This window comes from Cyprinodon variegatus, unplaced genomic scaffold (genome assembly GCF_000732505.1).
Source record: "Cyprinodon variegatus isolate N-32 unplaced genomic scaffold, C_variegatus-1.0 Scaffold824, whole genome shotgun sequence".
Classification (NCBI taxonomy): Eukaryota; Metazoa; Chordata; class Actinopteri; order Cyprinodontiformes; family Cyprinodontidae; genus Cyprinodon; species Cyprinodon variegatus.
This window is the reverse complement of record NW_015151277.1, coordinates 23,709-47,159: the sequence shown is the minus strand read 5'-3', so window position 1 is coordinate 47,159 and position 23,451 is coordinate 23,709. Positions and strand designations below refer to the sequence as shown.

The following is a 23,451-nucleotide window of genomic DNA, read 5'->3' as shown; positions in this document are numbered from 1 at the left end:
GTTTTCTAAGCCATTACAAGGCTTTTGTTGGGCTACTCTACAAAAGCCAGACTTAACTCTAATCCAGACATCTTGAATTGAGAAAGCTTCCTGGATGGGAAGTGAAACGTCTTCAAACTTGGAAAACATGTCCAGTGGTTTCTTTTTTAACTTTAACTTTTTGAAATGACTATGAACTGGAAGACTGAGAATCTCCACCAGCATAAAGGAAGGTAAATGTAGCTAAAACAGTGAAATCCTGGAGGGAAGCATGTTAGAGGCTGTTTAAGAGGAAACTACCTTAAATATACATCAAGATCAACAATGATGCTTTAGAATTAATTAGCAAGAATTAAACATTTATTTTCAGAACAATTCCCCATCTAACTGACTAAACTAAGGTATTTTGCCAAAAAACAACCCGACACAAAACAAGCTATATCTCATATATAATCTTTATATTTTGTAGAACATGGTTAAATAGATTCTGTAAAAGTGGTATCTACAAAGTATTGACCCAAGGGAACTGAATGCAAACGCATTCCATGCTTTACACATTTTTGTTCATGAAATATACAGAAGCCACATAATGTCTTCCTGGCACTTTTTAGGAGCTATATTGCATTGGGAGATTAGATAAATTCTTAATCAACTAATTAAACTAACATTTGTAACTGGAGAGTGGAGAAATTGGGAAAGGTTCTGGAAATATAAAAATTTTTGTAGGGCACTTTAGATCAGTGTTAATGCTGATTCAAATGCAGGTCTTGCACTTTAAACTGCAGATGTACTGAGACGCCAGTTCTCCTCTGCTTGGTCAGGAGTTTATCTGCAACATGCACCTCCAGAGAAGCAAGAAGATATTCGGCTATGTGGCTAAAAAATTTATGATTTCATTATTTTGTTTTGTTGCCTAATGGAAAAACACTGGCCCTTCCCTGGCACCCTTAGTAGATATAGTCTAGAACCACCACTGATTTTCTATTTTTTTCTCCACTCATGGTGCCAAACTAAGACTACCTGACATATTTTCAAAATGTAAAATGATCTATCATGATGCTCTTGCACATTAGCAAATATTTTTAATATGACATATTTTTTTCAGCCATAAATTAAGAGATTAAAGTACAATGGATCATTTTAGACTTAAAGAAACACTTCATACTGATCACATAAAACATCAGGACACATATGTCCACATTTACACAAAACTTAGTGTTTAAATCAATTCAGTACAACATAAAGAATAGCAAATAACACAACATAGAAATACAGTCATGGAGGTAAAATGCCTATATTCAGCCTTATACAATTTCAAGAAAATACATTCTGTAGAAAAAAAATATCCTGTATTTGTTTTCCACTGTATGTTTATGAAACAGGGTGTTCCAGAATTTTCAAGCTGTCTGGATGAAATCCTGCTTCCTAGTTTCTGTCACATCCTCCGTCTCTTCTTTTAGGACTTAGAAATTAGTTTCTTTCAAATCCTGCGAAGAAAGAGGACACAGAAAAGAGGAAAGCTGAAAAAAAAAAGTATTTTTTGACTTTCAAAAAAGTGTTTTCCACAGACTCCATCTCAGAGTTTAATGAGGAGGAAAACTGTGAAGCTGCTGCTTGAAATTGTGACTCAGCAGGCAACTTCCTCTGAAGCAATGGGTCGGATTTTTCTATAAAATTATCATCTGACTTTTGGGATGTTTTTTAAAACTGAATTTCTAATAAGGCTTTAGGGTGAATTTAACAGCCTGTCATTTTTTTTTTTGTCCCTGCAGAGACCCTAACTTAACGTTTCTTCACATAGCCACATAACATTTTTGGTCTTTGTGTGAGTGACTAAATTGCAGGAAACTATTTTTATAGGAGACTGGTTTACAAACACCCGCTCTTCTTATATTATTATTATTAAAATAAACACTTTCAGGATAATTTGTGGGCACAGATTTTATTTACCGTAAATATCCCTCTTTCCTTCTAATATTGCATGCATTTACATTTATGTGTGCAATCCTTTACACAATCTCCTCATTATCCACATTTCTGTCATTTTTATTTCGTCACTGCGGTGCTGAATGGATCTGAAACAGATTAGTCACGTAATTTTTTGCAGAATAACTCTTTCCAGCAGAAACAAAATAAATACCAGAGCAGATTGTGCACAAACAAAAGTGTTTTCACTGAAAGCTATGCTAGGATATAAAAGTGTTTGAATATGAGGTCAGATGAAATCTAAACAGCCTATGTAAGCCATTTGGTATGTTTGCTCCAAACTCAGAGAGGCTATTTGCATTAATGGTCAGTGGTGGAATGAGATGTACGGTAATTACAGTTCATGGAGCAAAGGTTGTCTGTTAAATTGTGCATTGGAAAGCATTAGCAGTTTCAAGTTAAAACTCATTCAGCTGTAAATATACCCAAACAGTGTTTAATGAGCTGTCTCAGTCACAGTGCCTGGACACAGAGGAGGTAAATGAACCAAGCAATTGAGGCACATCTAAATCATTGTTAATCAAGAGAGGCATAATGCATTAGGTTCACCATGAGCTGCAAAGGGAACTCAATCAAATTTAATCACTTTCATCATCATTCAAATTGGTTTTAGATGGGAGGCTCTCCTTACAAATTAAAAAGGGATGTTTTTAATTTTGTATCTAAAAGCTGAAAGTTAAATTTAACATTTAAATATACGTAATAAGCTCTAGGTTTTAAAATAGAATACTTATTTTTTATTGAACGGCCTGTATAATGCAAAATCAATTTTTCAGTGATTTTAAAGTAGTAGCCATTCAAATTTTTTCCACTTTCCTTGATGGGCCCTTGGATGGTCCCCTACAATTCCTCTTTAAACATCAATCCATGTACTAAAATATTCTTTCTGTCTTGATTTGTGGACTTTAATATCGAAAGAGAAGCGTTATCTTCTGGTCAACCCTGTAATTCAGTGAAAAGGTGGAGTCAGAGTAAAAAAATATGCAGAAGAAGGAGGGTTCACTCCTGTCACCCAGGAGTTGGAGGGGATTTTGCTGGGGGTTGCAGGGAAGTGTGCTGCCATTCGGCTGGTGTTTGACTGGGAAGGGCCATTTTAAAACGCTGCTACTGTAACTATTTTATGATGCTATTCCTTTATCAAAATCATGCCATAAATGGTATTTTGCTTGATTTCTGCATGTATAAATAATTGTGAAATAATTGTGAATCTCTCAAAGCACCAATGTCTGGGAAAACCTGTCAATGTCACCATTTTATGCTGGGCAGCGATTTCGCATCCTTCAAGGAGGCACCTATTTTGTCCAGTAAACAACAAGCCTGCTTTATTCGATCAATGATCTGGGATGTGAGGCAGAGCAAAGTTTAGTTGAAGTGGCTCTTTTAGCACCTAATCTACACAGTCACAGCAGCACTACTTTTTTTTACACCAATGTTCCAAGTAATAAAAATGTGTTTTTCAGCTGCGTGAGGTCTCAGATTTTGCTCTGCCTTCCTAAAGAAACTGAGTAACATGAGAGGCGGTGCCACAGTGAAAGCAAACGTTGGAAAATATCACCAGAAAACAACCAATATTTAATTACAAATGGATATTCCATATTGCCAATGGCAATAATTAACCAATCATATGACTACAGTTGAATTTGTAAGGCTTAAAACCTTCAAAAAAGAGTAAGCTGCTGATTATCAGTTTGATCAACTCCGACTTATAAACAGTCTGCATCTCAAAATTCCTACTGTTTTGTTATCTGTGAATGTGGCACATTAAGTCACATCAATAACACCGCTCTTTATTGTGAGCCTATTTACTGTCCTGTATTCGCAGCATCAGAGAATATTTCTGTAATGAGGATTTTATTTTATTTTTGAATAATAAAGTCAAAACTTAACCATATTAACTCCCTTTTACTGGTGACCCCTAAAACTCTATAAGAAACAAGAACATTTAAATATTTTATTTAAAGTATAGACTTTGATAAATACTAATATCAGATTTCAACACCGTATTAAATTGCTGCCTTTTTCTTTGCTACATTGTTGTCTTTTATTACATCCATCCTTGCCTGTTCTCCCTGTAGAAAAGCTTTAATATCCAAAGCAATTTCTCTGTATGTCCCTTAATGAGTTTTCAAAAACAAAATTACCGTATTGTGTCAAATTCATGAAGAAATGTTGAAAGAAAAATCTTTAAACGTCCTGAAATATCCAGTTCCACGTCATATTATATATGGAAACAAGCCCATCCTGGTTAAATTAGGAAATTGTGAAGAATTATTCCGAGTAATACTGTGTTCTGATGCATAGTACTAAAAAGTTAAAATATTTCAGAGTCAGAAATAATTGATTTATTGAAGCAAAACAATATTTTGGTGAAGAGAATGCTTCCTAATATGAGTTTTGCTAACTTTGTGATCCTATTTTGTCACAGAATTAAACTTAAACAGAAAGCCTGATAATAAGCCTCCTACCTCTTCTTCACTGTCTTCTTCATAGTCTTCATAACTTTGGCGCCTTGGTTTTTCAGACTGACAGTACAAAACTGCATCATGGATGGTGTTGAAGAGGCAGGACTTTGTCACTTTGTCATTGAAGAACCCTCCATCCTGGAGGCTCTCCACCACGCCATCTAGGCACAACGTTAACGTTCAGAACATAAACATAGGCACTAAAGAGTAAAGCTGAAGGTACAAGAAAATAGATGAAAAAATGAGAAAAATGATAATCATAGAAGGCTTCAGTTAAAATACATTATAGTTCCAGAATGCATGAATACTTTCTGCCATTCTTTTGCAAGCCTAAACCATTTTAATAAATAATTTCCTTACTATTTATATATCTCAGCTTAATGCAGGCTAATTAGTGCTGTTGATTATTTGAAGTAACCTGGATGGCTCCCAGCTTTCAGCAAAGCTGACTGTTAGTTAATACCCCAAAGATTTATGTGTTGTTTTTGTATATATATTTATATATATAGAGAGAGCTTTGTCTATATATCTACAGTATATAAAAGTATGTATACAATCTAAATTTAAGTTGTCTAACATTATGTAAACATCAAATAAGAAAAAATGCTCTGAAAAAGCAGCTGACCCCGGGGAGGAATCATTTATCATCATCTATAAGAGAGCTTGAAACAGTCATTAAACTTACTTAACAGTGATGCTAAAGCAAAGCTGATTACCAGCTGAACCAAGATCTTGTGTTTCTAAATGACCTCCAGTTGGTTATGAGGGTTTTGGAGAAAACAGAAAATAAAGGCACTTCATGCCAATTAAGTCTCCCAGAAAGACACTACCAGCATTTATCTAATGAAACTGGTGTAAAAATAAAAGTTTTAATATTAATTTGATCATCTAAGGTCATTACAGCTACTTGGGAACAAATAATGCAGTGTTTTGTATTCTGGCAAATGATGGTACACAACTTGAAGGCTGGACTTACTCTGGCAGCAAGCAAGAACAACCTCAATGTTGATTTCTCCATAGTCTCTCCAAATCTGAAGCAGAAACACAGATGTATGGATCATTACTTGCCTTAAAGTTACCTTAACATTTAAATGAGAATAAAAAATTGATAAAGAACATTTTGCATACATATAAAAAAACTTGATTGCTTAAAGTTTAATGATTTAGCAATGAAGTTGACACATACTCTAAAAGGATATTTCTCTCTATCTCACATGCACTTTGAAAACCTGTTACTGTTGAGCCTGTCTTGATTTTCTGTTTCTGGTAAATATTCTGACCTCTGCAGGTAAAAAACCTAAACTCATATAAAAAATACTAATAGGATGATTACCGGAGTCAGAAATCTGGACTAAAAAATATTTTAAATTTAAGATCAACAGAAAATATGAGAAACTCTGGTCAGTCTAAACTTGATTTTTAAAAGGCCTCATGAATTTAACCCCTTAACTGTCCCATCCAATGTATGCATTGCCTCCAGAATTGCAGCATCATGTGGCAACAATAAGGCCACTTTCCACCATTAATAGTTTGATATCTGAAGGCTGAACCTCCCAAGAGTTAAAGAACAGCAGCTGCTTTTTTTTTTTTTGCATTTTCAGACATTTAAAAACTGATTTCTTTGTGGTAAGTTAACAGGTTAAAACAGAACCATCTTTTTCATTATTACACAGATTATTTTTCTAAATATACCGGTACAGTATTTTAATAATCACATAGAGTTATGAGAATCTTATTTTCTTACGCTTTTTATTGTCTTGACCCCCACTGTATCCAGGAAGTTCACAGGACTAAGGTCAAGGATGATGGCTTTGGGCAGGGTGGGGTCAGGAGCATCGTCCACATCGATTGTGGCGATTTGCTTCTGGTGGTCGGAGTCTGACTCTCCCGACTCTGCTGACTCCTCCTGCTGCTGCTTAGAAGGATAATAGACACAGTTAGAGTTTAGCAAAACAGAAGAAAAAAAAGGAAATATGAAAATTTGTTCTAGTAAATCTGTTCTGGTTCCCTCTTTTGGTTCAGCTTACTATGTCTGTCTTCTGCTTCTTCTTCTTTTTTAGCTCTTTCTTTGCCTTCTTGGCCATTTTCTTTTCATGTCTTTTACGTTTTTTCTCCATCTTCTTCTTTATTGACAGGATCTTTGTGATGTCAATTCCAGTCTAAAAGAAACAGCACAGAAAAATCCCCCCAAAGTTTTCCTTTTATTATTTCAAATAAAAATTCGTAGCGTATTATCAGACAAAGGAGCATGGCCTTTATGTCAGGTTTGATTTGTCAATTAAAGGCTGCTGGTTTTAAACAATCTCATTTAAAAGCTGCAGAATTTGGAGCAAGAAAAACATCAACTCGAATTAATAGCATAAAATACAGCTGAAAATAAATATTTATTTTAAAAATACGTATGTAGTTTTATCGTAGGAACCTGAGTATATAAACAACAAATCATCTTTTCATTCGTGAGGTGCTGATTCCTCTCATAACATTTCTAAATGTAAACCTTAGGCAAACTTTCAGGATTTATTTTGTGAGTAAATCAATTTGTTTTGCATTTCAGCTCAAACAACACAACTTTAAATATATATTAAGTAGATTTGCAATAATAGAGGGAGGTGGATTTTTGATGAGACCCGATGTTCTCCCTACATATAGCTGGATCTGGTTGAACTGCTGCTGCAACCTCCATGTAATTCTGTGTCTGCCTGCAGGAGAGGCAACCTTCATCTCATCGACCCTAACCTCCAGTCAGTGCAGCTACTCTACTCACTCATTTGTTGACTTTTATCCCTTTCATTCAGACATATTTTCTCTTTAGGGCTCAGCTTGACCTTTCAAATCTGGTCTAAGCCTGATATTTCTAAAGCCAGCCTGTTTCCAAAATCTGTACCTTTCTCAGCTCCATAAATTCACTTGCCATTTTTTTTTCCTGTGCATCTCCATTAGCTAGTTTCTGTATACTAGTTAGGTTCCATTAGAAAAAGATAAAGAAAGCTGCACTGAAGATTATTGGAACTCTTAGGCATTTTAAATTGATCTTGTTAAGCCATGTCTGCAAGAACAGATTAAAATAACACTAAATTCCAATATCTCTCATCATCTGATGAGAAACCTTTTATGCCCATGTTTTCACTGGTGGTGATTTCTCACCTTTTGTAAACATCCCCTTCGGTCAGTGCATGCCTGCTCAATAAGAGCTCAAAATAGTGTCTCAAAGATGAGAAAGGAGAGAGGAGAAATTCTTTGTCTTTGACATGTTGACATTTTAATGAAACGTTCCATTATCTCCCACCCTGATTCAGGCTGTACACCCCTCACCCCTCCCCTGTCTGCTGGCATCTATTGTCCAAGTTCCCTCCATTTGTCTTCCTATTTACAACAAGTAGACGTGAAAGAAGAAGAAGAAAAAGGAGAAGGAAGGAGGAGGAGGGTGGGGGTGTTGGAGGGAGAACTTTAGAAGAGAAGAGAAATTAGCAGGATGGCATTTTTAACAATGTCTGTCACGACGGTGATGTGTGAATGGTAACATGCCTCATCTGTTGTTAGTGTGTCAGAAGTGATGTTTGTAAAAGAGAAGTCGATTGCAGAGAGATTGTGACAAGAAGGATTGCAGCTGCCATCGGTTCTTTTATATTGTTTCCATGCATATGTGTGTGTTTATGCATCTGGTTCATTGAATCAAGGCCATCATGGTGCATGGCTTACATCAGCTCTCATGAGGGCCCTGGTTTTCATACAGGGAAATCTTTGGAAGCGTATTTTGTTTTCACTTTAGAAGGAGCACATCAAGCCCTGCTAGAAGAGGTTTGTAGCTTTAATATTCTGTTTGTGTTCGTGTTGTCACCTTTTCTGCCAGAGCTTCTTGGTACATCTCAGCGTTGGCAAAGTAGAGGGTGGCAGAAGAGCGGAAGATTAAAATTCTTGGCACCTGCCTCGCCTGATATCCATAAAGGAGGTAAACACAGAAAAAATACTTTGTAAATGCTCAAACCAAACTCAGACTATAAAGCAAAATAAACATCAGTATTTGCTTTATATTATATTTAAACATCTTGAAAGACTTATAGAAAGCATAAGGTATTTAAGCTCACACCCCAGTAAAAATTAGTACCTAATAGAATTTTAATGTTTTATTATGTTTCATTTTTATAAAAACAATCATATCTGGATCAGTGTCTCTGATTTATTTATTGTTAAAGCTTTTCGTTGCTGTTCCTGCATTTAACTGCTGCCCTCTCAGCCTTTATTCAGCCTCTTTCATAAAGAGCTGCCCAGTATTTGGCTCCATAAATCTTTCCCTCAACCGTTTTTCAGCAACAAGAAAATTACTTGGGACACATTGTGTGAGATATTTGCTAGATTTTTGTCATTTTTCTTAGAGATCTATCTTTCTATCTTGTTCATTGTTTTAAGCAAACCTGACAGAATTTATACTGATTTGGTTAGATCCAAAAACTGGAATGAAGATGTTAAAAGTGTTTCAGAGTTTTCCGCAATAACTCTAATCCACTCACTGGCCAATATATTGTAGAAGCAACTCGGTTGGCTTAACTATTGGTATGGTTCAGTGAGTCTTGATTTCACCTGCAACATTCACAAGGTAGGAAAATAAATAATAAAACAACATGAACACATAGATCCATCCTTCCTTGCATAAGTCCTTCAGGTGATCGGTGTGTAATGTTTTATGTAGTCGATACACACTTTATAAACACCACAGATCTTTTTAGAGGGGTTGCTGAGAGAATCCATCACTTTATGATCACAGTGTATCACAGCAGGACAATCCACCGAGCTCAAATTCGGTCAGTTAATAGACAGAAAATTGGTTTGTTGGAATTCAAAAGAGCTCCACACTCACAGGAGATTAAAATTGTGGAGGTGTGATGCTTGGGGTTGAATTATGCAGAGAAAAATTAAGGCATATTAAAATCAAATGGGCTACAGGGTCATCCAGCATGGTGGCATTAGAGTTTACCTCATAAAGTGGCCAGTGTTTTGCAAAGTAAAAGGTGGTCACTTTGAATGACCATGTGAAATTTTAAAGGGCTTCAAAGAAATATATTGGTTCTACTTTTTTCAGTCAATCTTCTGACAAAATGAAAATTGGACTCTTTCCTATGGAGATCGGTCTCATTTTTCACGAATACACATATGCGATTCACACATGCACAGGACAAGATCCACACATGCATGGAACGATTCACACAAACACAAAAATATCCACACACACACAATACAAGATCCACACACACACAATACAAGATCCACACATGTACAGAACAAGATTCACCAAAGTATTTCTAGTCCATAAACAATTATAGATTAAATTGCAAAATACCAATGGTCTTTAAACTTCACTGCACTTGTGTGTGGATTTTTGAGACTGTGCTGACGTGCCTCGATACACAAATGCATTTTTTTAAGCAGGTAATGGTTTGTCACCAATCACAATGCTCCTTTGTGTAAGCCAATCACAAGAAGGTACCTCACATGGGATGACCCCCAGATCCCACATCCTTTATAATTGTTTATGTACCAGAAAAACTTTGGTGAGTCTTGTTCTGTGCATGTGTGGATTCTGTACTGTGTAAGTGTAGATTGTTTTGTGCTTGCATGAATTGTGATGTGCGTGTGGATCTTGTCCTGTGCAAGTATGATTCACATATGTGTATTTGTGATAATTGAGGCCAAGCTCCATACTTTCCCTGCATGGCTATAATCTGTAGAATATGGTTAAATAAAGAAGTAAAATCCTAATATACTGTAGGATTTAGATATATTTTGCACTTTATATATATAAACCGGTCATAAGTTGGGTGGTTACAATCTGGACATGCTAATGCTAACAAAAATAAGAGGTTTGTTGACATTACCAGACCATATTCCTCCACTGGTTTGTAAATATCCGTGTCTGCCACCTGTCCTAACAGGGAGTACTTGGGTCTGAAATGTGTAACACAAAGAGGCGGTTAATTAATTTCCCTTCCTGTTGAAAAAGTGTATGGTAAAGATGTAAAAAAAATATAAATGTATTGCCTGAAGGGGAAAACAGTCAGTGTTTCCTTTAACTAATAATCAACATGCTTACATTCTCTCAGTAGCTGCAAAACTTCTGGAGCGTCATATTTTTGTGAATGTTACCAGTAAGGCCTTCTTACAGCTGTGTCCTGAAGATGATAGTGAGCAAAGAGAAGGCGATGGAGGCAGCGAGTCCAATGTCTGGGTTCAACAACACAGTAAAGATGAAGGTGACAATCCACACCAGCTGGAGAAAGAAAGAATCATAAGTCAGGGGACCAAATAAAACCTTAATCACTCTAGGTTACTTGATTATGTACAGCAAGGCTAGAGTTAACTCTTAAATATGCAGAAAAGATGAGGACAAAAATAAGACAAAAAGGATGTTTTCAAACACAAAAACACCATGAATAAGAATAAAATCAAAGACAAAAGAGAGCAACAAAGGGCTTTCTGCTTTCATTAATATATGACGTTTTTGTCTATCTGATCTTTTTTTATGTGCTTTGGTCACCACAGTTGTTTTTTAATGTGCTAATTATATCAATAAATGAAAAAATCCTTTTAACATGCTTATTTGTGCTCTAATGGGTTAAACATGTGACATGATTGACCATTTGAAGGTTTTCCATCTCCTTCACATGTGGAACAACTAAAGAGAACATATCACTGTGTTACATATAGAGAAGTTAATGCAGAGTTAAACGACTTCAGTTTTCTGTAGCTATTTATTCCTCTAAAAGACAATTGTGCTTATGGATGAATATCGGGACATTGAAGGGCTTGAAGGTTTAAGCACTGCTATGTTTGGATTAGACAAATAAAAAAAAATAAATATGCTGTGTTGTTTTACAGAGGTAATGAAGAACAAAGAGGTACAAACATTTCATAAAAACATTTTCATATAAAAATGAAACTAAGTAATCTGCCTTTGCTTATACTCTTCTTCCCTACCAACCTTTTGGCACACTCACCATGTCGATCTTATTGCTTCTCCACAAGGCGGGAATATCCCAGAACTGCTTCAGCATACCGTGGAGATTAACGAAGATGATGGCAGCCAGCACTGCCTGAAAAATTAATCAAGTAGAGTAATTGATATTGAGCACTGAGCTGAGTTTAATGAGCTCAACAATGGAGTTAAAGTTTATTCATAGGACTGGAGTGCTTCGAAAATTTGAACTGTGGAGACCTAACAAAGATCTGCATGTATGTGATGTCATGAAATGCATTGGCTGAGGATTAAAGTATCACAAGTGTTTAACCTGAACAATCTGCTGGTTGTATTTCAGAGTTCAATCCACAGCTGTGAGTTAAATCACTCCTGATTTTGGCTTTGAGGAACCCCTTAAAATTCTTCACACATTCCTGCTCAGTTTTGTACACATGTTCGTGATTGTGTGTGGGTGAACACATGTGAATACCTTGGGCAGATCTTCAAAGAGAGTTCCAATCCAGAGAGTGATGATAAGGATAACCACCGCTGACAGAGCTCCAGCAACCTGCAGAGAAGAGAGAGAGAGAGAGAGAGAGAGAGAGAGAGAGGGTGGGGAAACAGGCATGATGGATGGATGGATATAAAGAGAAAAAGATCAGAGGAAAAGCATTAGAGAGAAACGTTCAAGAGATTAATGATGTGGCTATTAGCGGAGTGAGCTGAAAGAGAGAGAAGAAATAGTGAAATGCTTCTTTCAGAGAAGACCGATCCTGGATCCGTTAAACTTCATGTCATATCTCTTTTTTTTGGATATAAGTTAAAGTAAAATCTGCAAAAGGCGTTTATATAAACGTCCCTTTGCATATATGTACCTCTTCATTAAATTCAGGTCCTCATTTGTCTCAGTTTGCCACAGTTCGAAGTGTTTCTATCATGTTAATGAATGATCTGAATGTGGAGTTAATACTAGACTGATAATATTGTTGTGGTACTGGTGGTGGGTCTCTTTTATCGCCTTTGTTTTGTGTCTAATGATGGGAATCCCCCCCCCCCCCCCCATTAGAGGGCATCTCCTCTGTGCAGAGAGAGAGATCAATGATCTGCCTTTTAGTGCTTTTTTAAACACACGGTGAGATGTAGTGCAGCGGTGCAGAGGAAAAATGTGCAACTCACGTTTGTAAGGGCTTTGTGCCATGGACAGAATACAACACAAACCTATTGAGCTAAAATGATGTCAGCCAAATTGGAGCTTGCTCCTTTGAGATCATGACTTTCTCCTTGGAGAGGACTGGTTCCCCAAACCAAAGTTTGGAGGTTTATGTAAGTGGAACAACAAAGTGATCAGGAAATAAGCTGTGTAGTGTCACATGTTATGTTTATCTTTATTTATTTTACTTTGATGTTTTTGTTAAGGTCGTCTCCAGATGTTCTAAACCAGACACGGTTGCATGTTTCTACTATTGGGGAAATAATTTCTTATAACAGCAGGAGAATGTCAAAATACCTTTCTTAGCACCCTTCAGAAAGTAGATATTTATACTACTTTCTATAATATTCAAAGTCTTTCTTTTTTAAAGGCAACCATTTCTTTATTTGATAGGCATTTTTTTTTATCAAATTCAAATTTCATTTTTATTAACTTCCTTTCCTCTACAGTGACACTTGTTTCCAGATGTTAGCTACATCCGTGGAATCGTTTCTATTAAATAGTAGAACATCAGGGATCCTGAAACAATATAACTTCCTCTCTGAGAATGCTTTGTTGCCTCCTCTCCCCTCATTTTTGCCAAAAAGCCCTAACAGACATAGACTTTGCAAGACTTTTTAAGGAGCGCTGTGATATCTGATGCTAATACGTCGGGAGGAGACCCTTTAAGTTCTGCCAGCTGAAGGAAACACTCTCTATGAATCAAACCCGTTTGTCAGATCTCCAGGTTTAGAGTTCTCCTGATGTTTTTAGGTTTTAACTCATTTTCTCACACCAAAAGGTTCTCTTGTCAGGAAAATAAAGGGATAAGTAATTTGTGATAATAATATACATATCACCATAAGATGTTTTCCATTACCTGAGTACTAAATAAACAGTATGACTGTGTTGTGTTTGCTGGTCTCCTATTTGGCTTTTTGTTGGTACAGCTGATTTTTTTGGAAACTAAATAAGGAGACTGGTCTTAAAAAAGCACGACTCCTTTTATGTAGCCTCAGGGTTCTCTTTCAATAAGCTTATAGGAGGAGACGGGTGACTGATAAATTCCCCAAAGAATTGCTCATTAATACAAGAAAATCTATAAGTCAAGACAGTACTACTCAGTTGTACTGAAATACAAAGTGAGACACATTTACCAACCTGGGTCCGTCCTCCTGTGCTTTCCTGGACCATAGTGCGAGACATTGAGCAGCTGATGGCAAAACACTGGAAAAATCCTCCAACTAAATTGCTCAAGCCGAGGGCGAGTAGCTCCTAAACAATAAAACACCAGGATTTATATTCTATACCCTACAGTCAAATAGATCAACCTTGAATAATTTATTCTCGGTCACACTACCTGGTTGCTGTCCACCTTGTAACCATATTTGAGTGCAAATATTCGTCCAAGAGAGATAGCAATGCCATACCCTACTACAGCAAGGGCAAAGGCATCCCCGATTATATGGCCGAAGAGGGAGACTGCAGGAACTTCAGGCGCTTGGAGACTGACAAACAGAGATAGGGGATGGAACGAGATACGTAACAAACATCTCTTTAGCAGAGATGTGCAATAATAGATGTGTTTTCCTCACCCAGAGGGAATATCTCCCACTACATCCACTCCATATCTTTCCTCTAGATTAACCTTCCAAGAGATAACTGTGGCAATGATGATCTAAAGGAAACCAAGAACAGATCAAATAAAGATGCTGTGAGTTTTTTCAGTGAAGCATTCACGTTGCTTTGTACTTACAGCAATTAGCTCAATGGGAAGTGGAACAGGTATCTTTTTCTTCAACCATATATTAAACTCCTTGGCAGCGACGAGGCAAACAATGGTGATGATGCTGACCACCAATGTGCCAATATTTGTTTGCGGAAGGAGAGAGCAGATCTCCAGCACCGTCTAGAAGACCAAAGACACTTTATATAATCTCAGGAAATAAAATTCATTTCTATGATGGAAACAATAATTGTTTGTCTTACATAAATCAAGGAAATAGGTCCACTGTATCTGTTTGGTTTGATACCGAAGGCATATTTGAGCTGGGAAACAACGACGTGGATGGCGGCTCCTGTGGTGTAACCTCGGACGAGGGGCTCAGACAGGTAGGTCACCACGAACCCAAACTGGATCACGCCAAGAAGAATCTGCACACAATGCATGCACAAGATCACATGACAGAAATAAATAGTGTTTTGGTTGTTGAAGATATTTTGAGGTTTTAATGATTGCATTGATTTACTTGCAATTAGGTGAGTAGAGCTTAAACAATTATTTTAGAGCTATTTAAGTTAATTAAATGAAACTTTGGAGCCAGGTGTCCTCCTCATGTCTTTCTATATCCTGCTCCTTACTGATCCTTAACGTGAGAATTTGTTTGTTTGTTTTTTTAAATTGTTGATGTATTTCACAATTTCACCAGTAAAAGAAATCTAAAGCATCAAACTTTCCTGAAATTGCATATTCCTGCCTGATATCTGCTTCATCCATCAGAAACCTTTCCACTAGATTACTGCTCTTTTATTCAAAAAATAATAAAAAGCTATAAATTATTATGTATGTTTTTTGTTATCTGGACTATTTAGGGAACTTCTATTCTAAGTCCAGGAACAGATTTTGAATTTCAGTTGTTGCACACATCTGTTGTCTCATTTCTTTAGCCCATGTGTTAGGTTTATGCTGCTCGGGCTGAATTTGGGTAGTTTTACTTAAATCTAAGTCAAAATTTGTGAGACAATTTGTCTGATTATGGCTGAGCCTGGGAAAAAAAACACCATCTCTTTTTAACAAAAAAAAAAAAAAAAAACAGTTGATATATCACTGATTATATTGATTCTAATGCTATTTTTCTTGCTAAGTTGGAGTTCTTGGAAACAAATTCAAAAGGATGTTTCTCCTGTTGTTGTTCTTAATCATCTCTTCTTTTAAAAGTATTTAAAACATTCAGACTTAGATGTTGCAAAACCTCTGGATTTTGGGGTTATCTAAAACAGAATGCGTTTTTAACCTGCACAACTAATAAAACCTGGAATTTCTCAAGTATACAACCTACAAGTTCATATAATCTTAGAAGATTAGCTGATGCAGCCATAAAGTCACCCTTTCTAGAGTCAAAGTAATCAGTAACCTTTAGAGTATTTTATTTTTGCATAGCTACGCTATTTATAATTAGCGGTTTGCAATAAGTAGCCTACTTTATGACCTCCTGGTAGTTTTCTGCAGGAAGTTAGATTTTTTTAGAAGCACAACATGTTCCTGCCTCCAACACTGATTGATGTGTTAAGCTTGCTTCAGACTTACCTGAAACACACCAGATAAAAGAGTAACTGCAGCTGCTATTTGGACCCGGTGTTTATCTCGAGCAACAATGTCGATGATGCTGGAGTTGGTCACATTGTCCCAGATCTCAAAGTCTGAATCCGGTGCATGTCGGTCGACCACCCCTCCTATCATCACGCTCATCACTGCGTATGTTCCTGAACATAGGAATAAGGAACAGGATATGAGGAACAGGATCACCCAGTGCTTTTTCTTCTTGTTCATTTGGTTCAGATTTTGTATTTTTTTTATTTTGAGCATTTATTTTTTTTTTGAACAAATTTTGCTGTGTTGACAGTGTTAAGCAAACTTAATGGATTTATAAAAGCTACACTTAAACTTAACTTTTTGGTGCAAAATGTAATTGCAAGTTTATTTTCATATAAACATGTATTTTTGCTGGTGCTTGGGTCAGCTTATTCATTATTCATTCATTCGGCGCATTTTCATTACAACTGTTTCACTTGTTCATATAAATGAGATTATAAACTGATTTATTGCCTATGATTGGATAAATTCTGTGTTTTATAACCCAGTTTTAGCCAAGCCTTAGCTGTCATGCCTCAAGCATTTAACTTTAAGAGTTGCAATGCTTGCACAATCTTTCATCTTACCACAACAAACTGTGTAAATGTGTGCCAAGGAGAACTGTGTCCTTGTCCAACACAAAGTAGAGCATCAAACCCTGTAGAATAGCAGCCAGAGAAATTCTCTAAATGGCAGTTCTTACGTCTCGTCAAAGGTTATAGTTTAATATAGGTATGGACTTAGGCTAGAGTAATCAATAATTGTGCTCTGATATAAACTCTTTTATTGTATTTTTGGTTGTGTGTTTAGGGTTGGCCTTGCTGGATCATGAATCACAGTCTCATGTCGTTTGCAGCATCTAACAGGTGTTCTTCAGGGGATCTCTTATATTTAGCTTCATCTGTCTTCCTGCCAGCTCTGACCGCCTCACTCATACCACAGGATTATTATTGAGTTATGTCATTCTTTACAATCAAGAAAAATTAAAACTTAAGTCCGATGATTTTTATAAAGACTAGATACTAAAATCAAGCATGTTTGATAGTAACTCTCCCAAAGCTGATTCAGTTAGGAAAACTATATACCTATATTTGTAAGTGTAATACTTATAAATATCATATTTTTAAATTAAAACATCTATATTATGAATGTGAGGAGAAATAAGACTGTTTACTTAATCAGTCATTTAAATAATGGACACCAAGATATTGTCCCCTCCTTTGGTAACTTCTATAATTCTCTGTAATTTTCATGCTCACCTATAAATCTGTCAGAGGTGGATATTTTATTTTAGGCCGTGGATATTCCTTCTATAAGCAATGCTTACCATCAAAAGTTTTAAAGTGGACCAATACAATAAACATACCAACTGAGATGTGCCTCGATGTTCCAAAAATGAAGTAAATGAGAACTGGGTAGAAGGAGGAGTAAAGACCAAATACCGGAGGAACAGATGCCAGCAGTGCATAGGCCATACCTACAGGGAATTCAAACATGAAGGAAAATATTATTTCTCCGTCATTCTGAGATTGAATAAAATGTCTATTACAGTCCTGGAAGATGATTTAGCCCTAAACTACCTCACCACAAGACACTGAACAAAGAAAAAAACTTAATTAGATCTGAATCAAAAGTGTTAGCAACCAAGAAATCCTTCCTTCCTTCCTTCCTTCCTTCCTTCCTTCCTTCCTTCCTTCCTTCCTTCNTCCTTCCTTCCTTCCTTCCTTCCTTCCTTCCTTCCTTCCTTCCTTCTTTTTAAATACTGATTTAGATTATTGAATGTACAGAAGGAATCCTGCTGTTTAAGCCTTTAATCTTTGAAGAGTTAAAAAACAGAATAAACATCAGCAACATTTTCTTCTGTCGGTGGACTGCTTAATAAACAAACAAAGAAATGTTGCAAAGGTTTACAGCCTTGGAACTTATTAACCTACCGCCATAATTAAATAATTTATGGCTCTCTTTTTTAATTCTGTAACCACCCCAACTCCGCCCTCGCCCAGTGGAGCTCTGTCTCACCCTGTGGAAGCTGCACAATCCCCACACTGATTCCTGAGATCAAGTCACCCAAAGCATCCTCTTTGAATTTGTAACGAGGCAGCCAGGAAAAAACAGGAAAGGTCCCCAGCATACAGCTCTTCACCCGGGGACCATTACACCTGAGTTGGAGCAACAGAAAACAGTGAACAAAACATTATCTCTCCTGAAGTACATTTCAATATAAAGATGTATAACATTCACTACGATCTTCTAGAAATGCCAAAATTTTGTTAATAGTTTTAGCAGTAACGTGGGGAAATTAATGTACATGTAACCAATAAAATCCTCACTTTGCAGAATTTATAATCCTGGGAACATGTAACCTGCAGTTATATTTGGAGATACAGCATGTTAGATATTTTCCACAAACATAAATGTGTGCATTTCTGCTTTTATATTTATTGTTAAAACAAAAAAAATGGTTAAGTACTATGAGACTTAAGGTATTTAAAAATGTGATTTTTATCATGAATTTGAATGAAGAAACTCATTAAGTACCAAAAAGATAAAGAATTGTATTTAGTTTTATTCTTTTGTCATTGTTCCATCTAATAACACATAGCATTGTGACTTTAAGAGTCCAGTGCTGATTAGAACAATTCATTTAATATAACAACAGAATTTATAAACTGATATAAAAATAACAATTTAAAAAGAATACATTACTTCTGGAAAGTAACTGATATATAATCATATTAAGTGATTCTAGCCATAATATCATAGAATTTAAGATGCGGCTCAAGATTAAATAATTTTTAGCCCCACCCCAACCCTGCCAGTGGTACTGCTATTATAGTTTTTTAAAAGGAATCTTCTTCTATACATGTGTTTGTTGATGACCAAAATAATTGGCTTTATAGGATGTGATTTCACACACCACCAACCAGTATTAAAGTTCACTCATAGCTTTATTCAAATCTGTGCAGCTGACAGTAATTTTATATCACAGCTCCCCAAACAATGAGAAAGGAGAGGCAAAGTGCAACAACATCCAAACATTTAAACAGGCAAACAGCACTGCAGCTCCACTTTAAGTGATTAGAATATACTACACAAGAGATGACTGGCGGTGATGAAGTAACTAAATAAGTGGAAGATTTTCTACTTCTTATTACTTAAGGACAAAAGAAAGCAGGTTAATTGATTTATAAATCTTTATTTACAAAGCGACGTTAGAAAATTATTTAGATAGCCCCTATTTTTAGTTGACTTTATTGTATTCTTAATTGTTAAATACATGTTTTAAAGTTAATCAGGGTGGATGCGTACTTTAATGTAAGAGTGAAATAAATAAGACTTTACCTCAGCGAGCCTTTTATCTTGTTTAACAGCGATGGTTTGGATTCGTTCTTCTCTCCTATCTCATCCAGAGCGCCTTCATCCAGGAACTCCCTGTCCACTTTGTAGGGCAGCCTTCTTCTCTCCTCCATGGCTACAAAAAGCTGCCAGCAAATCTTTCAGTTATTATTGAAAGACATTGGAGCCACATTGGTTTGCTCAAATTGAGCAATACTTTATAATCAACCACCCATGCTTCCTCGTCATAGAAGCATGACTTTATCACGACTGAATTATTTTTATGACTGAGTTATTATTTTTTTGTGGCTGAATGATTCACAGTTATGCACAGTGTAACTTAAACCAAAACACGATTCTAAAGTTGGAACTGATAATTAGGACCACTTAATAAAAAAACAGTCTGATTTGCAACAAAATAAAAGGAAGCATTTTAAAATAAATTTAAAGTATGACTTCACTGAGAATCAACTGTTTCATACAGCAAATTCCAGATGAAATAATGAATTACCTTGGTGCGATCAGTGAATAAGATGAGATTCCAGTTTCCACCTCCAAAGCTTAGATTCCAATCCTGGATTCCTGTGATACTCTGATGAGAATGATGCTAATGTGTAGTCACACCGTAAAGCTTTTACACCTGATGCGGTGTGTGGTATTCTGTTCTAAAGATTCTAACCCAAGAGCAATAAGGCTTGAATAAAACCTTCTTCAAATCATATATTACCCCTCCCCCATAAGTCTTCCTCAAAAGTCATAAGATTACACTTCTCTCTTTCTGATGAATAAACCCAGCCTGAGCGCAGAGGTGGTTCCTGGATGGCAAATTGAAATTGTGGCCCAGTTTTCCATCAGATCCAAACGACTCTAAACTCAATGTCCTCAACTCTGTTACTCATACAACTGTGACCTTCCTCCTCCACTGCTGTGGCGTAAGTGCTTTAGAGGAGAACACCTGATATGACACCAGACTTGGTCAAGGAAAGACGGAGCAAAGTTCCTTCAATGCAAATGACAAGTGAAAACAGGTAACTGTGTCCATGCACGCCCCATGTGTCTGTGTGTCATTATGGGTGTCTTATAACTGTCTGAATGAGTCAGCTCACTGCTTCTCAACACAAAAAAGCTAATTTGGGGATTTCAACAACTCGTTTGATGCAAAAGAATGAAAATAATCTGCAAAAAGCAAACCAAATACAATATGTTTTAATGGTATATAGATTTGGAGGTTTGTTTTACCCAGGTTTAAGCTGTGCAAAAACTCTTAGATGTTTCTTATCTGCACATTCCATGCCTTTAAGCATATTTATTTATGATAAGATAATCAAGTTATTTCCCCCTAATCAGGGTTGTCCTTGCTAATATTGTTTTATGATTACACCAAAGGAAGATGGAAAAGCCTCTGGAAGAACTGATACTTCTTATCACAGCAGGAATCAGAGGCAGATAATCCACGATATAAGGACTAACCGTAATTTTCTTTCAGCTGAATTCGACTTACACATTAGTTATAGTGTGAGGGGTATAATGAATATCTGCTAATTAAACTAATACCACACCATTGAATTCAAATACACTGTAAAAGAAAAGAAAAAAAACAGCTTTGCAGTGACATGTTTCAAAGGTCAGGCGGACTTTTTTCCTAGAAACAAAACTCTCCAGGATTTCTGTTCAACTTTTTAAATCACTCTTGTAAAACTTTTTCTTGATGTCAGCACATGAACACATGCATGCATGCAGTGTTTACAGAGTAATTTGTGATTAGCCTTAATGATTGAAAGGTTTAACGGAGTTAATTATCAACATCTTTAGGTGTTAATCTCAAGGGTTAACAAACTGCATTCACCCCAGGTCCAGTCATGCAGAATGCACACAGCGAGCACATGTTGTATAAAAAGCACTTAACTTTTTCTTTTACCTACATCTGTATAATGTAGTATTAATAATACAAAAGGGTAAATAAATGGGGTAAAATATTCATAGTACTAGTTAATTTGTTTAAAATTCACACTAAAAAAAAGCTTTTCTATGTTTAAAAGCCTTGTCTTAACTAACCATAACATACACCTTATCATTGTGTCCAAATAGCTAAAGATTAGTCTTAAATAAGCATTAATATTTGCTTAATGCTTGATTGATCCAAGTTGGAAGCTGCAACTTTTAGTTAAATGTAAAGGAACGGCCTCTCGTCAACGCTGAGGTCAAACTAGCCTCACCGCATACAGAATGTTGGTTTTAGGATAGGAAATTAAATTTTACTTTTATAGGCATTTCATCATTGAGTTTCTGCAGACGTTGATGGCTGAAGTGAAGTGAGAAGTGAGACATTTTTTTTCTCAAGCTGCCTCAACTCTTAAAACCAATAAAACCTTTGCAGACTAAACATTGGTTTGACCTGTTTTCTTTAATGATGTAGTGAGACATTCAGATTAACAGGGTCTTAAACTGTAACCTTTCAGGCTATCTTTTGCTCATTTAGCTATTCATTGACAGGCATACACCCTCTGATGCCACTGTAATACTACTCTTTTTTTGTTCCTTTGTTAGTTCTCGTCTGAGATGTTCAACTAACATAGAATGCTGCATGGTCATTTTGCACGTCGTGTTATGTACACCTGTTGCCAAAGCTTCCAGTTTCAACAGTTTATTCTGCACGTAAAAGATTGACTTTGCCAGGGCTTGGAATCTGCACTGATATTTACTACATTATAGAAACAATAAGAAAGGATTGAATTATAATTGTAAAAGTAACTTTCGTAATATCATAAAAAAAAAACATTTATAAAGAAGAGCTGTAAACACCAAGTTAGGATATAAATTAAGATTTAAGATCTATTGGACGATTATGTAGCTCTGGGACATAGATTCTCTGAACTTTATATGCAAAACAGGAAACACATAAAAAAATAAAATCAAATAATTTAGGACTTTACATAATAACTTCTATGTCTCTGATTTAAGGTTTTGGTATCTCATCCCTTGGAAATAAATTTTAGCAAAAATGACCTGTCTAAAGCAGCAAACTCTTATCTTATAGTTCATACCGAACGCAGAGGGTGAGGTTGCTTCCAGCCGGTCGGCTGCCCACGCGATGACGGCATCAAGAACGTGCTTGGTAGTCATAGCCAGGAGATCAGAGATTCAAAAAGATGCCGAGGAAGGATCCAGAACGAATTTGGGAAAAAGTTCCAGGTTCGGTACACAGACAGGCAGAGATCTGGCAGGAGTCAGAAGACATGTCAGGCAAACAGATCAGAATGGAGACAGGCAGGCTCAGAGGTTTAGAGGCAAAACGGGGCAGGATCAGGTAATCAGAAACATATAAACATGAAAACCTCTCACCACAGGCTCGATATAACCCGGCACTGATGACTGGTTGAAGGCTGGTTAAATAGATACTGAAGCAGGTGGATCAGATGAGCCGTAATAAGAGCTGGGCGGAGATAAGCAGGTGGAGGAATTTTACTTCATACAATAGATAACCTTTAAGCAAAAGGAAACAAAAATGTGTAAATTTCGAAGTCATGAAAAAGTCCTCCAAATGATTTTCCTTTTTTAAATATTGTTGGAACTTAGACTATACTAAAACATAACAATATGCAATAGTGGGAATAGCATTTGAAAAAATAGCTGATACTTAGCTTTCAAAATGATTGACATCTCACACACAAACTTTAATGTAGCATTTAGATTTTATATGATGGAGTAATGTGTAATGGCTAAATTAGATGAAAATGAAGTATTTTTCAAAAGCATAATATCTGTATCTTTAAAGTATTTGTAAAAAGATATAGGAAGAAAATGATGTCCTCAATATGACTTAGATATTCTTGATAGATAGTCTTAAATCTTGTCTCTTTGTTTTTGGGCTGGCTGACTGTTTACTAATTTCTTCTTTGCTCAACTCTGCTAATTAGAGTTAGCAGATGCACCTGCAACTTTCCCAATCTCCTACATCTCTCCTAGCTGTTACTTTGCCTATTCTACCTACCACTCTCAGTTTTTCCCCACCAGAATGTCTCTTTGTTCATGTTAGGTCTAGTAAGTCCAGTGACAGATGCCACTCCTCTGCTGGATTGTTATCAGCTTCTAATGCTGATCATTTTCCAGACTCTTTCTGCCTGACACCAGTTTCTTCTACCTGCATGCAATCTGCTCAAAGCCTGTTTCCTGCCTGTCAGCCATCATCCACTCTACT

General features: G+C 36.3%; 1 protein-coding gene across 2 annotated transcripts; it reads right to left on the bottom strand.

The window, feature by feature from the left end:
• Positions 1–277: 277 nt before the first annotated feature.
• LOC107098943 (solute carrier family 26 member 6-like) lies at positions 278–20,170 on the bottom strand. Of its 2 annotated transcripts, none has more exons than XM_015396841.1 (20): positions 19,765–20,170; positions 19,260–19,399; positions 17,937–18,076; positions 17,284–17,394; positions 15,873–16,048; positions 14,555–14,719; positions 14,322–14,474; positions 14,161–14,243; positions 13,926–14,073; positions 13,727–13,840; positions 11,867–11,944; positions 11,417–11,512; positions 10,583–10,689; positions 10,298–10,367; positions 8,266–8,358; positions 6,455–6,586; positions 6,172–6,342; positions 5,404–5,458; positions 4,431–4,588; positions 278–1,466 (listed from the first exon to the last, which is right to left on the bottom strand). In XM_015396841.1, the coding sequence occupies exons 2-20, from the start codon at positions 19,385–19,387 to the stop codon at positions 1,443–1,445; spliced, it is 2,202 nt and encodes a 733-aa protein (XP_015252327.1). In that variant the 5' UTR covers positions 19,388–19,399; positions 19,765–20,170; the 3' UTR covers positions 278–1,442. The 2 variants fall into 2 exon arrangements, with proteins under 2 accessions (XP_015252327.1, XP_015252328.1); XM_015396842.1 differs by having other exon boundaries at positions 6,172–6,339.
• Between the last annotated feature and the right edge of the window lie 3,281 nt (positions 20,171–23,451).

Excerpts from the sequence above, each read along its gene's own strand:
- LOC107098943 (XM_015396841.1), bottom strand. The coding sequence starts at position 19,387 with ATGGAGGAGAGAAGAAGGCTGCCCTACAAAGTGGACAGGGAGTTCCTG. Across the intron at positions 10,690-11,416 it reads GAAGCAATAAGATCGACATG|CTGGTGTGGATTGTCACCTT; the intron begins GTGAGTGTGCCA and ends TTCTTTCTCCAG. Across the intron at positions 5,459-6,171 it reads GGGTCAAGACAATAAAAAGC|ATTTGGAGAGACTATGGAGA; the intron begins GTAAGAAAATAA and ends TTTCTGCTTCAG.